The 15,947-nt window shown below is 46.3% G+C and overlaps 1 protein-coding gene across 6 annotated transcripts in view; it reads right to left on the reverse strand.

Moving 5' to 3' along the window:
* Positions 1–15,947, reverse strand: part of SMARCA4 (SWI/SNF related, matrix associated, actin dependent regulator of chromatin, subfamily a, member 4) — a 93,008-nt gene that overhangs the window by 42,860 nt on the left and 34,201 nt on the right. For all 6 annotated transcript variants that reach the window (XM_044254182.1, XM_044254186.1, XM_044254185.1 and 3 more), the window contains exons 12-16: positions 13,957–14,087; positions 13,768–13,825; positions 4,688–4,809; positions 2,673–2,823; positions 1,759–1,922 (exon numbers count right to left, since the gene is read on the reverse strand). In XM_044254182.1, the coding sequence (XP_044110117.1) occupies positions 1,759–1,922; positions 2,673–2,823; positions 4,688–4,809; positions 13,768–13,825; positions 13,957–14,087 (626 nt within the window). The remainder of the gene's footprint in view (positions 1–1,758; positions 1,923–2,672; positions 2,824–4,687; positions 4,810–13,767; positions 13,826–13,956; positions 14,088–15,947) is intronic.

A 15,947-nucleotide genomic window follows, 5' to 3' on the forward strand; every position in this document is an offset into this window, starting at 1 on the left:
CCCCAGGCCAGATCTGGGATAAGCAACAAAATTATGAATGTGTCCATTCTGCCACTTCAAAGAGAGTTACATAAATTAATACCCGGAGAAGGCACAGTTCTTCCTGAGAGTGGTTCTCCCACACATGTGGGAGGAACAATAGAAAGAAAGCCACGACTGGCCCTTCCCATAGGGGAAGAGGGTCTCAAGCCAGACTCATCTGACAAACGTGGAAATCTCTGGGGAAAGTATGATGAGAAACGGGACCTTTCCATGGTCTCTAAGTGCCTCGCCAGCCGGAACGTACAAATTACAAAGGAAAACTCCTAAGATTACATGGGGAAACTGACAGGCACACCATTAATGGAGGCCAGTTGTCTTTATAATGGTCCTGGAATTAGGAATGACAGGGGAAGCTGATAAAGAGGAATGCAGGAAATCTTGATTCTATTTTTATAATTGTTTATGAGCGAAATAATTTCAAAACAAGAAGTCATAAACAAAACACCCACACTGTAGGATAGCATGGAGTGAACTGTTCTGGTGGAAATCATGTCAGGCTTCACACTTCAGGAGGGGACACCGGAGCTAAGGGGGGACATTAGTCACTGGTGGGCGGCGGACAGTGCACAGGGAAGCACAGCAGAAAGCTGGGAAGCTGGGTCTGAGTATGAGGGAAAAGGTGGCAAGGCCATCTGTCCTCAGGCTGGGACCTTCTGTCACACTGTGCAAACAAATCTCTCTTCATGCGGATCTGATCCTAGCAGGGCAGCAAATTTACAGGACCGCGAGGAGGAGAAGGCAGAAGGGGCAGCAAATTTACAGGACCACGAGGAGGAGAAGGCAGAAGGTAAAAATAAACTTCTCCAAGTAAATTCTGGGAGAGATCTGGGACTCCCCAGCATGGCTGTATGGGCTCTGGGGCCATGGCCATCTTATTTCCTGTGGGATCGGGGTATAAGCACTCAGCTTCCTGTTCCTCCCCTGGACAGCTGATTCGAGGATGAAGTAGTCGCTGATGAGTGCTGGCCGAAGGTGGGGGTCAGGAGTCCCTCCAGGGCTAGGCCAAGTGCAGACTACAGAGGCCTGGCCCCATCAGGGTAGACCGTACCCAGGCCTGTGACTGGTTTCATGCATGATGTGAAACCTGAGGGGGGCCCATGAGCCAGCCCCAGGACTTCTAGAAAAACTCTGAGGCAGGTGAACCATACTGTGACAGTGCTGAGCCAGAAGAGGGATGCCCAGCTTGGCTGGTCCATCCTGGCCCCCTGGGAGCTGCCTACCTGGAGGAGGTAGCCAGTAGCTACCATTTCCCATCACAGAGGCCCCATTTCCCATCTCACTAAGCGTCAGGATTGCGGGGCCAGGGTGGGATGGGGACCACACAGCTCAGTGCCCCAGAGAATAAGAGTTCTGGGTATCTCTTTAAATGGCTAGGGCTCCACTCTGCTCGTGGGAGCTTGTCTGGCTCCCGAGACACCTTGTATGGAATGTGCTGGTCACGGGGGGGGGGGGCGCCCTTGAGGGAGACCTCAAAGCCATGTTGTGAGAGCTGCCCCAACAGGGACGATTGGGGGGCACTCCCTCACCCGCCCTTCTCCTGTCCCGCCACCTGAGACCGGAGGCAGGATGCCAGGGGTTGAGTCGTGTAACCGCAAGCCCCCACAGGATGGGGCTGTATTTGGAGATGGGGGTCTTTAAAGAGCTAATGAGGTGAACCCGAGCAACAGGGAGGGCCTCCCCACTGGACACTCCAGGACCGGGGGCGAGAGCACTTACGAGAGAGGTACTATGATGAGAAAGGGTCCGTTGATCCGCTTGTGCTCCATGAGGTACGTGATGAGAGCGATGGTCTGGATGGTCTTGCCCAGGCCCATCTCGTCGGCCAGGATGCCGTTCAGGTTGTTGTTGTACAGGGACACCAGCCACTCCAAGCCCTTGATCTACAAGGAGAGAGGCGAGCGGCCAGGACTGAAGCCCTCGCTGGGCTTGAGAGCACGGTCCACACTGCAGAGACCAGCGCGGCCGGGCGCGCGGTCGGCCCAGCCGCGAACCACCTGCGGCCGTCAGCAGTGCTGGCATCTTGCTCTCCAGCAGCCATGCCTTGGCTTCTTGGCCTCACCCTACGGAACCACCGGGCTGCTGCGCTGGTGACAGAGGATCCGATCTCTTTTTCTGGGACACATCCGAACAGCTAAGTTTCTACCTAGAAGGGCCACCTGGAAGCAGGCTCTGGACGTCTCACTCCCCAGTCTCAGTGCCACGCTCGGCAGGGCTCCGGGGACCATGCACCGCGCACCTGTGCGCCCAGGCTAGGCCCCACCCCGGCTTGGCCACTCCTGAGCGGTCATTTTGGGGAATCGCTGCACCTCCCCGTTCCTCATCGTCCTCCGCCCCAACCAAACCCAGAGATGGAAGCACCTGCTGACTAGGGTCACTGAGGGATGAGAAGCCAGCGGGCAGCAGCCTCCTGTTCGGCCTGCATACATTAAGCGCCCAGCAGATGCTGATCGACCGCACAATTTCATCTCCTGGAGGTGAAGCTAACCGATCCGGCCCCTGCTTCCCCGATGGGGAACTGGAGGTTCAGAGGGGAAGAGCGAGTGTCCAGACAGAGACTAGAATGTGGCTTCAGCAGCCACCGCAGCGGGAAACCTTGACACCGCCTGCGGCCGCGTCCCCACCGGCCTTACCTGGTACTGCTTGAGGACGCCATTGACCATAAGTGCCGACTGCTTATCCACTCGCTCAGTGACCGCGTGCGCCACCGCGTAGTAGGACTGCAGGCCCCGAGCTAGGGCCTGGGACACGCCGTACTCGTCATCCACATCTTGCTTGGCATTCCTGGGAGTGAGACGGAAGCACCGTGTGAGGACACCCACTCCGATCTGTGACCACACGCTTCTCACACAAGCCTCTGCGAGTAGCCCTTCTGCCCGGGGACCCACGGCCTGAGCCATATAAGCCCCCGCGCAGCCGGAGAGTCCGAGGGTGGGCCAGGCCGCAACTACTGATCCGAAACGGGGTGCGTGGGTCCCGACCCCACCGGCCCAGAACAGGAGTCAGGTCGCTGCCACATTGTAAGAAAATTGTTTCTTTCCACCAGAGGCTGGTCCTATAGCCCACACTTTCTACCGCGCATTCCTGGACATAAAGGGAAAAGGCACATGGCACAGCTCTACACAAAACCAGAATCCTATATATCGTGGCTATTCCATGATCCTACCTGGAATTATTTTATCACAATTTATTATTATCATTATTTTTTTTAAAAGATTTTATTTATTTATTTGACAGACAGAGATCACAAGTAGGCAGAGGCAGGCAGAGAGAGAGAGAGAGGAGGAGGAAGTCCCGACTCAGGACTCGATCCCAGGACCCTGAGATCATGACCTGAGCTGCAGGCAGAAGCTTTAACCCACTGAGCCACCCAGGCGCCCTATCACAATTTTTTTTCTTTTTTTACAAGATTTTATCTATTTACCTGACAAGAGAGAGGGAGACAGCAAGAGAGGGAACACAAGCAGGGGGAGTGGGAGAGGGAGAAGCAGACTCCCTGCTGAGCAAGGAGTCCAACATGGGGCTTGATCCCAGGATCCTGAGCTCACGACCTGAGCTGAAGGCAGACACTTAATGACTGAGCCACCCAGGCGCCCCTGGAATTATTTTAAAAAGTGACTTCAACTACAATTTTGGGGCACCTGGGTGGCTCAGCCCATCGGGTGTCCGCTTATGGCTTGGGTCTTGATTCCGGGGTCCTGGGATCGAGCCACGCTTTGGGCTTCCTGCTCAGCAGGGACTCTGCTTCTCCCTCTCCCCACTCACGCTTTCACTCTCATTATCTCCCTCTCTCAAATAAATAAAATTTTAAAAATTAAGAAAAAACCCCCTATATTTGTTTTATTAACGTGACATACAGGTGATCCTATATGTCATACTGCTTCATGCTGTGCTGTGATTTTGGTGGATTTATGTCTTAAGAATCTTCCAGTGAGTTTGGGGGGGTTGCCCTATTTCTCGGATGACTTCAGGGCACCGCAGCTTGCTCTAGGGCTGCTTTCCTACCCGTAGCATACACAACGCTCAGCCCTCTACTTCTTTTAAAGAGTATCCATGAACTTCACACCATAAGCAATGATGAAGTCACTACGTTAGCTGTACCTGTGCTTACAAGAGCAAAAGTGAGAAGCTAACGGGAATGCCCGCCACTAGGGACAGGCTCATGTGGGACGGCAGAACCCACGATGCCACGTGGCTGACGCCCCGCGTGGAGACAGCATCACCTGAGAGAACTTGCAGGGAAAAAAGCCAGGCGGAAGGCAGGTGTGCCTGGATACATGTGTACAAGTAGAAAGAAAAACATATACACATTTTGCTTGTATCTCTGGACACGGGCCATCTCTGAAGACACGCGGTGCTCCAGGGAGGGGCTGGGGTCAGGGCACACAGGGAATAGGAGTGAGGCGGCTGTCCTTGCACACCCAACTCTCTCAAGCACAAGATGAACCATGTGGATGAATGGAATATCGACACCTATGAAAATCAGTGAAATCTGAAGTAAATCAATTCATTCTGTCTGCAGCCCCACAATGTCTGCTGGCTGGACAGGGGTGTGCACCGTCCAGAGAGAGGCCTAGAGCTCAACAGGCCGCCTGGTTGGGCCCCAAAGGAAGGCGACAGAGCAAGAGGCTGTGGAGGGATGCCTTACTCGATGATGTGCCGGGCGTCCACCTCCGAGACGTCGTCACTGTCTGGGTCTGGAATCTTCTTCTTCTCCTCAACAGGCAGGTTGGGAGGCTGTGCTGGCTGCGGCTGCTCCTCCTCCTCCTCCTACCGAGACACAAGCCCGCGTCACCTCAGGCCACCTCAGGTCCCCCCGCCTCAGGGACAGGCACAGGGCCCTCAGGGTCAGAACACACTTTTGGAATCCAGTGCTGTTTTCAGGCCCTCTCACTATCCCGGAATGTGTCATGCCTCTTCTTGGCCTCTTCTCATTATAGCTCAGTTTACGATTTTTAGTTTTCCTAGCACGGAACGCAGAGACTTCTTTTTAAAGCTACCTCAGGGGATTGTCTTCCTTTTACTAACAGTACGAGCCTCGCGCACCGTGCCTCCCTCCATCACAAAATGCATACGGCATGCTTATTCCTGGCCCGACCAACTCAAAGCAGTTTTTCATTTGATTCTCTGAGATCTTCTAAGTATTAAACATTTTAGAGCCAATTTTCGGTACTTGTTGTTCTCGACTGACTTCTGGCTTTGTCAACAAGGTTAAAACATTTACACTATGTCAAGTAACATTGGTGAGAACAGCCATCTTAGTTTACTGCAAGGTTTTCTATCAACTTGGAAATTAGATTTAAGTGTTATTCTTCATTAAATGGAATTTTCAGCCTTTACTGAGCGAATGATAAAGGGATTCTGTGTGGCAAACTGCTGAAAGGCACACAAATACATTTCTCACTGTTAAGCCATTCTTGTATTCCTGGGTAAATCATAAAAGGTAGCAACAGGTTATCTTTATGTATGACGGGATTTCTATAAAACTAAAACGTATCTGTAATTAATCTACTAAATGATTCCAGTCAAAGTCCTGTGCGATGTCCCTCGGAGCATGCAAAATTATTTTACAAGTCATTTGGAATAATGAACAGCATATAATGAAAGCACAAACATTTTGGGGGGAAAAAAAAATCGTAATTGGTACAAACTTATCCTAGCTGGTATCACCATATCTGGAATTAAAATAGGGGTAGGACTTCTGATAAGTCTGAGTGAGGAAGTCCACAAACACTCTCTCTCTCTCTCTCTCTCTCACACACACACACACACACACACACATCTTTTTGAAGCTGGACAAAAACTGGCAAAAGCACAACCTTTGACAGCTCCAGGAGCCTGAGAAGCACTGATGCTTGAAAATCTGCTAAACCTTGGGTGAGAAGAGTGGGAGCTGGTAGCGTTCTTCTGGGGACCGCTTCCAACCCTCTTTGCCCCCGCTCCATCCCGAAGGTTCTCCCAGGATGGCCAGGCCGGGAGCACTGGCAGCCGAGGCTGATGGAGACTCAGTCACTGCAGAGCAGGGGGCAAGGCCCATACCAGCCAGCAGCCCTGCTGTTGTGTAAGTGAGGTCCTCCCAGTTTTGCTCTGGTTGAGAAAGCAAATGACCGGCTAAGCCTGTGACCATGCGCAGAGAAAAATGACACGGGGCCTCACAGAAAGTGAAAGCCAGGGCGGACCTGGAAATGGCCTGAACTTGGAATGCGCAGCTTCACGCGCACTGACCCACCAGAGGCAGCAGCTTTACTCGCTCAAGATATCTGAGCACAATCACCGGCCAGTCACTGGACGGCTACTAAGCTACAAGGAAACATGGCCTCTTCCTAGAAAGCCAGGATTAAAAATAAAAATGAGAATAAAACCGAACAATAAACTGAGCAGAGACACCACTAGGGAAAGATTTCCACAGATTCAGCCCAAGTATGCTACCGAACAGATACACCACCGAAACAACCAGCCGCGAGTGGGAGTCAGAATCCAGCGTGGTTAGAAACGGGTTTCCACTAAACGTTGCAAGACGGGCAAAAAGGTAAGTGTGATATGTGTTCAGGGAAAAAGCAAACGACTCTGTCTCTGCTCCCAGATGATGAACTCCGCATATAATAAACTCTTCTTATAAATATGTTCAAACAACCAAGGAAAACTCTCTTTAAGCACAGTAAACCAACAAATACAGAATCTCAATGTTAGACACCAACTTCCCCAGTTTGATGAAAAGCAAGAAACTACCCAGCCAAGAAGCAGAACAAAAACTTAGGGGAATAAATACAGAGGGTTCACAATCTGCCAAAAAAGGCCAAAGACAACAAAATCCTGACAGCAAGAAGAGAACAATGAGTTATCAAGTACAGAGGATCATCAATACGATTAGCAGCTAAATTCTCGTTTGAGACAGAGACCACGAAGCAGCGGAACAACACATTCACAAGGAAAAAGGCTGTCACCAAAGACATCTGTGTCAACTAAACCATCCTTGCAAAGTCAAAGCTACAAAAATACAGTCGTGGGTTTACCAACCCTGAGAGAATGTGTCGCTAACAGATAGGAACTCAAACACCAATAGTATTAGGAATGGCAACTGTACGGATCAACACAGAAGACCAACAAAACAGAAGACTGGATAAATCCATCTTCCCTTACTTGAATAAGCCACTGACTTATTCAGACCAAATCGAGAGATTGCAGGAGGTTGAATCAGAAGACGGCTCTGCAGGGTTTACAGCGTATACAGGTTCGATATACAGGTGTATATAGGTGTGTGATGTGTAAGTAACACATGGCTACGTAATTAGACGACACAAAGGAAAGGCAGCAAATAGACCTAGAATAAAGCATAATTTCTGTATTTTCCCAGAATAGAGTTAGTATTAACCTGAAGTATACTGTGATCAATTAAAATGCATATCGTAATCCTCAGAGCAACTACAAGGCACGTAACTAAAAAGGTACCATAACAATTAAAATATACAGAATACAATGGTACAGTAAGAAGTAGTTAACAAAGAAGCAGTAAAGGAACAGAGGAACAAAAAAAGACATGAGACAAAAGAAATAGCCAAATGGCAAATGTAAACAAAGTCGTATCAATAATTATATTAAATATAAACAGTGTAAAATGCAATCAAAAGGCAGGCACTGTCATACTAGATTTAAAAAGCAACATCTAGGGGCGCCTGGGTGGCTCAGTGGGTTAAGCCGCTGCCTTCGGCTCAGGTCATGATCTCAGGATCCTGGATCGAGTCCCGCATCGGGCTCTCTGCTCAGCAGGGAGCCTGCTTCCCTCTCTCTCTCTGCCTGCCTCTCTGCCTACTTGTCATCTCTCTCTGTCAAATAAATAAATAAAAATCTAAAAAAATTAAAAAAAATAAAAAAAAAATAAAAAGCAACATCTAGCTATTTGCTCTTCCAGACTCAAATGAACAAACAGGTTTCAAGTAAAAAAACGGAAATATACATACCACGCAAAGAAACCGTAACTGAAAGAAAGCTGGAGGGACTATTCGAACACCAGACAAAAGAGACTTTAAAACAAAAATTACCAGGGGTGCCGGCGTAGTTCAGTTGGCTAACCATCTGCCTTTGGCTCAGGTCATGATCCCAAGATCCTGGGTTCAAGTTCCGCATGGGGCTCCCTGCTCAGTGGGGAGTCTGCTTTTCCCACGCCCTCTGCCTCTCCTCCAGCTCGTTCTCTCTCTTATAAATAAATGAAATCTTTAAAAAAAACATTACTAGAGGGGTGCCTGGGTGGCTCAGTCGTTAAGCAGCTGCCTTCGGCTCAGGTCATGATCCCAGGGTTCTGGGATTGAGCCCCGCATCAGGCTTCCCGAGCAGGGAGCCTGCTTTTCCCTCTCCCACTCACCCTGCTGTGCTTGTGTTCCCTCTCTCACTGTAACTCTCTCTGTCAAATAAATAAATAAAATCTTTAAAAAAAAGAACCCTGGTTCTTTCATATTCAAAAAAAATTACTAGAGACAGGGACAGATACTTAATAATGATAAAATATCAAAAACATCAGGAAGACGAAACAACTAAAATATACATATCGACAGAACATGAAAATACATGAAGCAAAATCTGACAGAATTTAAAGGAGAAACAGACAATTCAACAACAGTAGTTGGAGATTTTACTACTCCTTTCTCAACAACAGAACTAAACAAAATCATAAAGGATATACATGACCTGAACAATACTACCCACCAACTCAGTAGAACTACATATACAGAACACTACACCCAAACAATGCAGAAGATGTGAACATGAAACATTCCCCAGGATCCTGAGCCAGTAAATGAGTCTCGATAAATTAAAAAGAATTAAAATCTTAGGGGCGCCTGGGTGGCTCAGTGGGTTAAGCCGCTGCCTTCAGCTCAGGTCATGATCTCAGGGTCCTGGGATCGAGTCCCGCATCGGGCTCTCTGCTCAGCAGGGAGCCTGCTTCCTCCTCTCTCTCTCTCTCTGCCTGCCTCTCTGTCTACTTGTGATCTCTCTCTGTCAAATAAATAAATAAAATCTTTAAAATAAAATAAAATCATATAAAGTACTCTTCTCATACCATGAGAAAATTAAATTAGAAATCAAAACCAGAAAAAAAGTAGGGAATTTTCAAATGCTTAAAATTTAACAAACTTTAAATGACCTGATGGTCAAAAAAAACTAAAAAAAAAACCACACAACACAAAACAAAACCCAAAACATAAAAAATATTAGACAATATTTTGAACTGAATGAACACAGAAGCAACAAATCAAAATTTATAGGCACAGGGTACTGGGTGGCTCAGTCGGGTAGGCATCCGACTCCTGATTTTGGCTCAGCTCATTATCTCGGGGTGATGGGACTGAGCCCCGCATCAGGCTTGTCCCTCTCCTTCTGCTCCCCCCGCCCTCACCCCTACACCTCACTCTTTCTCTCAAAAAAACAAAACAAAAAAAATTACAGGTTTGCAGTTTAAGCAGTGCTTAGAGGGAAATTTATAGCTCTAAACAAGTATATCAGGAAAAAAAGGTCTTAAATGAATAACCTAAACTTAGACTGCCTTCCAAAAAATGAAAGACAAATTACTGAATTCCCAAAACGAGCGATTAAATAGGTATTACTGCCAGACCCACAAAAAGAGAAGGAAATACTATAAATAACTTTATGCTAACAAATAGCTAAGAAGAAACAAGACAAACTCCTAAAAAGATACAATTACTAAACCTGAGTCAAGAAGAAATGGAAAAAGGGGGGGGGGGCTTTTAACGGTTAACTCAATTAGTAAATAAAAGCCTTATTACAATGAAATGGCCAGCCCCAGATGGCTTCAGCAGTGAATTCTACCAAATATATTAAGATTTCTTTTTTAAAAAATTTTATTTATTTACTTGAAAAAGAGATCAGAGAGGAAGAGGAAGAAGCAGACCCCCTCTGAGGAGAGAGCACAACACAAGGCTCAATCCCAGGACCCTGAGATCATGACCTGAGTCAAAGGCAGACACTTAACCAACTAAGCCATCCAGGCACCCCGTCAAATACATTAGGATTAATATCAACCCTTCACAAACTCTTCCAGGAAGTACAGGAGAAGGGAATATTTTCCAGTCCATTCTGTGAGGTCAATGTTAACCACATCAAAACCAGACAAGGATGTCACAAGAAAACTATAGACTAATATCTCATGAATATAGACCTAAAAGTCATCAACAAAATATCAACAACGCCGCAATATACAGAAAAGATTATACAGAAGGACAAAGTAGAACTTATCCCAGGAATGCAAGGTTTGGGGTAATATCCAAAATTAATTTACATAAAAAACTGTATTAACAGATAAAAGACAAAACCAGACCACCAGCTTAACAGACAAAAAAAAAAATAGACAAAATAGAAGAGAATTTACTGAACTTGATAAAGAGACTCTACGAAAAACCTACAGCTGACACCAAACAGCAGTGACAGAATAAACGCAGAACAGTGAGTGGGAACAAGGCAAGGGTATCTGCTCTTAATACTTCTACTCAACGCTGTAGTGAGAATCTAGCCAATGGAATTACAGCAAGAAAAAAGAAGTTAAAGGCACACAGATGGGAAAGGAAGAAATAAACCTGCCATTATTTACTAAACATGACATGATCCTGCACGTGAAAATCCTAAAGAATCTACAAAAATCAAAAATCAAAACCAAACTATTGGAACAAATAGTGTGAGTTCAGCAAGTTCATATCTACATACAAGACCAATATTTTTCAAAACTAATATAAGAAGCTGTATTTTCATGTAATAGCAATAAAGTATCCAAAAAACACAATTAAGTAATCAATTCTAGGGGTGCCTGGGTGGCTCAGATGGTTAAGTGTTTGCCTTCGAACCAGGTCATGATCTCCAGGTCCTGGGACTGAGCCCCAAATCGTGCTCCTGGCTCAATGGGGAGCCTACTTCTCCCTCTCCTTTTGCCTACTTGTATTCTGTCTCTCTCTCAAATGAGTAAAATCTTAAAAAGAAAGAAAGAAATTAATTCTATTCATAATAGCATCAAAAGAAATATTTAAAAATAGATTTAGCAAATAAAGTATACAAACTGTATACTGAAAACCCTCAAAGCAGTGCTAAGAGAAATCAATGACGATAAAAATAAATGGAGAGACATTCCATGAGCATGAATTATAAGACCAAATATTGTTGTGGTGTGATTCTCCCCAAATCAATCCACAGATTAAATGCAACTCCAGGAGCCTGGGTGGCTCAGTGGGTTAAGCCGCTGCCTTCGGCTCAGGTCATAATCTCAGAGTCCTGGGATGGAGTCCTGCATCGGGCTCTCTGCTCAGCGGGGAGCCTGCGGAGCCTGCTTCCTCCTCTCTCTCTGCCTGCCTCTCTGCCTGCTTGTGATCTCTCTCTGTCAAATAAATAAATAAAATCTTTAAAAAATACAAATAAAAATAAATAAATATATGCCACTCCAATACAAATTCCAGCAGAAATTTTTATAGTAACTGATGAGCTGACCCTAAAATTTACAAAGGAACACAAAGGATCTAGAATAGACAGTGAAAGCCGCAAAACTGGAAGAGTAACACCACCTAACTTCGAAATTTATTATAAAATTACAACAACCAAGAGAAAGTGGTTGTGGCACAACCACAGACATAAAGATTAATAGAACATAAAGGAGACACAGAAACGACCCTACATTTCTGGTCAAATGGTTTCCAACAGAAGTGCCAAGACTATCTGAAGGAGGAAAGAGCGATCTTTCTGTCACATGGTGTGAAGACAGTGGCTATCCATGGGCAAGAAAAAAATCTTATACCTGCATCTCAGACCATAGCCATTGACTCAACTATGACCTTTACTGTAAGAGCTTCAGTTACAAAACATCTAGAAGAAAACACAGAAGAAAAATCTAAGTGACTTGGAAGAGTTCTTAGATATAACTCCAAAAGCACAACGCAGGAACAAAAAAATTTGTGATAAACTAGATTTCCTTGAAATTAAAAACATTTTGCATTTTAAAATACACCGCGGAGGGAAAAAGCAAAAGGCAGAGTGACTAGGAGAAGATACTGCGAGCTCTGTATTTGATCAGGGACATGTCCCAAGAATATATAAAGAAATCTTACAACTCAGTGATGAGATGACAACCTAGTTCATAACAGGCAAAAAACAGAAGTACACACGCACCAAAGAAGATATACGAAAGGTGCACGAACACATGAAGAAATGCTCAACATTATTTAGTTACTAAGAAAATGCAAACTAAAGGCATGATGAGATACTACTATGCACCCACTAGGATGGATTCAATCGAGAGGGCAGATAACACCAAGTATGGACAGGGATATGGAGAAACTGGAACCTGTGAAGTGGTACAACCACTTTTGAAAACGGTTTGGCAGTTTCTTAAAAAAAGGCCAAAATGAACTTACCACGTGACCCAGCCATTCCACTCCTAGGTATCTACCCAAGAGAAATGAAAACATATGTCCGCACAAAGACGTGTATGGGAATGTTCACAGCAACATCATTTGTAACAGCAAAAATGGAAACAACACAAATAGCTCATCAACTGGGAAAGGACAAGCCAGCATGCCACACCGCACAGCAGGACAGGACGCGGGCATAAATAGCCATGATCTCTAGGTACGCATACAACAAGGATGAACTTCACCAGCTATCTGAAAGAAGCCGGACACAAAGTACTACACATTATAGGATTCCGTTTGTAGGAAATACCCAGAAAAGGCAAATCTACAGAGACACAGAGCAGATTCCTGGTTTCCTGGAGCTGGAGGAAGGGGTCAGAACAATCTGTAAACCGGCATGGGGAGAATTCTGGGATTACAGAACATTCTAAAATTGGTGTGTGGTAAAGACTATACAAGTCTATAAATTCAGTAAAAAAAATCACTGAATTATACGCTTCATATGGGTGCATTTTATGGTATTTAAATTATCTCTCTACAGAGCTATAAAAAAATTACAACAAAATTTTACTGGAGAATCATTACAATCAATGTTAAATGAACCTGAACAGGCCGCCCTAGAATAACCCCACTGGGTATAAAAATTGAACACATTTAAAAAGATGTCACAGGCCAGTGGGACGGGAGGACTAAACTGAATGTCAGTTCACTTAGTACTCCTCGGAGGGGAAACACGGCAGAGCTCTGCCCCATAGCCTACCCCAAATAAAATTCCAGATGAGCTGAAGTGGTAATAAGGAGGAAAGTAAAAAATGTGTGCTCCTAGGAGGCACTTGAGGACAGAGAGGGGAGCATGGCTTGTCAGTACAGCTTCGCCAACCATAAGGTGACATAGTTAAATGATTTAGAGTTTACACAACAAATCCAACTATTTATGTTTCCAAAGATTATATTATAATGGGCAAACACGTACATGATCTAATAATTCCAACTTACACTGATCTTTCCAGAGAGGAGGGCTTTGGATTTTGAGCACTTGAAAGACGGCTAGTAGAGCTAAGGATGGTCCATTTTAAATTCTACTTAATTTGATTAATTTAAGACTGGGGAGCCATATGTGGCTAGAGGTTACTGTATTGGATAGTGCAGCTCTAAGGCACCAAATTTCAGCCAGGACCGGGGGCCCCTGGCTGTCCCGGGCGAGTTTCCTGCCCCATACAACACCAGCTCAGAGCAGGAGAAGATCACAGTGCAAAGGGGTGACGGGGGCCCCAGGAGTAAAAGTTACCACACTGAGAACTGCAGCAGCCAGGAAATGGACTCTTACCTCCTCCTCTTCTTCTGAGCCACTTTCTTCACTATCAGATCTCGGAGCTACTTCATATCTAGAAAAAATATTAGTGTTTTAATACACACTTTGCCAGAGCGCACAGGATTCACTTGCCTTAGTGAACTGGCCTGCTTCTAAATGAAAGCAGAATCAGTTACCAGAGCCCCCGGAACAAGGCCAACTCACCCCGGGTTCATCTCAAGCCAGGCTTCTAGCTGCCCTGCTTTGGGGGCGTCGGTGCCCGTGAGGATCTTCCCGCTCTCCACATGGATCACTTTCACTGGCAGGTCACTCATTTGGCTGGTCTCATCCAGAGGCTGAAAAAGGGTCACATGTGTAACCTGAGGTTCTGGGGTTTCCACACCTCAGGCTTCTGCTAACTACGGCCACCTTGGGAAGTGCTCTCCTAACTCCATGCCCAGAAAATGGCACAAAACATGGCCAGTGGTTGTGAAAATGGGTTAATAACATTAAAAAGGGGGGGTTAATGACATATTAATAATCCAGTAATAATATACGATCCATTGATGACAGCTGTTTCTTCGAGGTATTTCATTTTCAAACCGGTAACACGGCTCCAACCTCACAAGAGCACAGTGGGGACCCTCCGCCGACCCCATCAGACGGTTTCTCTCCATATGCATCTACCAGGTGTCTGTCTCTCACGCAGCCTCGTAGACCTGCTCCACGCGTGAGAAACAAGGACTGCGCTTTCCCCGTTTATACACAAATGACTATACCATTCACATTCGTTTGGCCCCCTTTCCCCGCCATTAATACTACATTTGTAGACTTTCTCAAAGGTCCTCATTCTTTTCCGTGAAAGAGCTAACTAGAATATTTGGAAAGCAAAACAACTAACTTCCTCTTAGCATATATGAAATTCCTCCATTTCTTGTTTTGAGATGCCAACGCTGGAAGAACATTCCCCCTCCATTAGTGCCCTCAAATTTCCTGGAGAAAACCTCTAGGATAAGGATGAAGTTCTTGGTTTACACCTTTGTTCACACCTTCCATAAACTTCTCCCACTCTCTCATCCCCTTCAGGGGCCACACTCACCGTCAACATGGCCCATACAGCAGAGATCAGCTCTCACGCCACCAGACCACCTGGCCCTCAAACCTGCCCACCATGGAAGGTGCCAGCAACCACCTGCCGCACGCACAGGCTCCATGGGCCCCATCGGGGACTTTCACTGCCGAGTGCACCCTGAGAGTGGCTAACGGTGCTGAGGCCTGCACTTCCCCCCGCCCCCAAATTCTGATTCAACTGCTCTGGGGCTTTCAGAAAAGCTCCTAGGCCATTCAGAAGGGCCAAGGCTGCGAAGCACGGGCTGACATCAAGCACAGTTCACAACCACCAAAGCGAGGCTTCTGGTGCCCAGCAGGACGAGCAGCCAGTGACTACCCAACAGAACTCCCTGAGCTGCACTTGGCCGCCAGAGGACTTTTTCCCTGAATGCCCCAAACCCCCTTACAAAGGCTTTCTGTTGTGGTGAAACGCCAGCATTCTTAAAAATTCAATATAACATTTAAAATAAAACCTCATGGGGCGCCTGGCTGGTTCAGTGGGCGGAGCAGGAGACTCTCAGTCTCAGGGTTATGAGTTCAAGCCCCACATGGGCATGGAGCCCACTTAAAAGATAAGTAAATAGTAAGAGAAAATAAAATCTCTTGAAATAAATACATATTTGAGTTAATCACTGGTCACTCACTTTAGGAATCTGGCCTCCAGGAGAAAGTGTGTGTCTGCTATGGCCTGAATTGTGCCCCCCCAACCCCAAATTCAATGCTGAAGCCCCAACTTGCCAATGCGGCTATATATGGAAACGGGGCCTTGGGTGGGGGGGTGATGAGGGTTAGTTGAGGTTACAAGGTGGGGCCCTAGGGACGGAATAGTGCCCCCCTGTAAGAGAGAGCAAAGCTTGCTGCCTCTCCCGTCATACGGGGACACACCAAGAAGGCAGCTATCCACAAGCGAGGAAGAGAGCCCTCCCCAGGAACCAACCTTGCCGCACTTTGATCTTGGAGTTACAGCCTCTAGAGCTGTGAGAACGTACTGTTTTCTTGGTACTGAAGCCAGCCCAGCCGTGGTGCTTTGTTATGGCAGGCCACGCTGACGGGGAAAGAGCATGGAAACGTAATGTCCAGGGAGGTTCGTGACAACAACGTGTGCA

Source organism: Neovison vison, chromosome 6, assembly GCF_020171115.1.
Source record: "Neovison vison isolate M4711 chromosome 6, ASM_NN_V1, whole genome shotgun sequence".
Taxonomy (NCBI): domain Eukaryota; kingdom Metazoa; phylum Chordata; class Mammalia; order Carnivora; family Mustelidae; genus Neogale; species Neogale vison.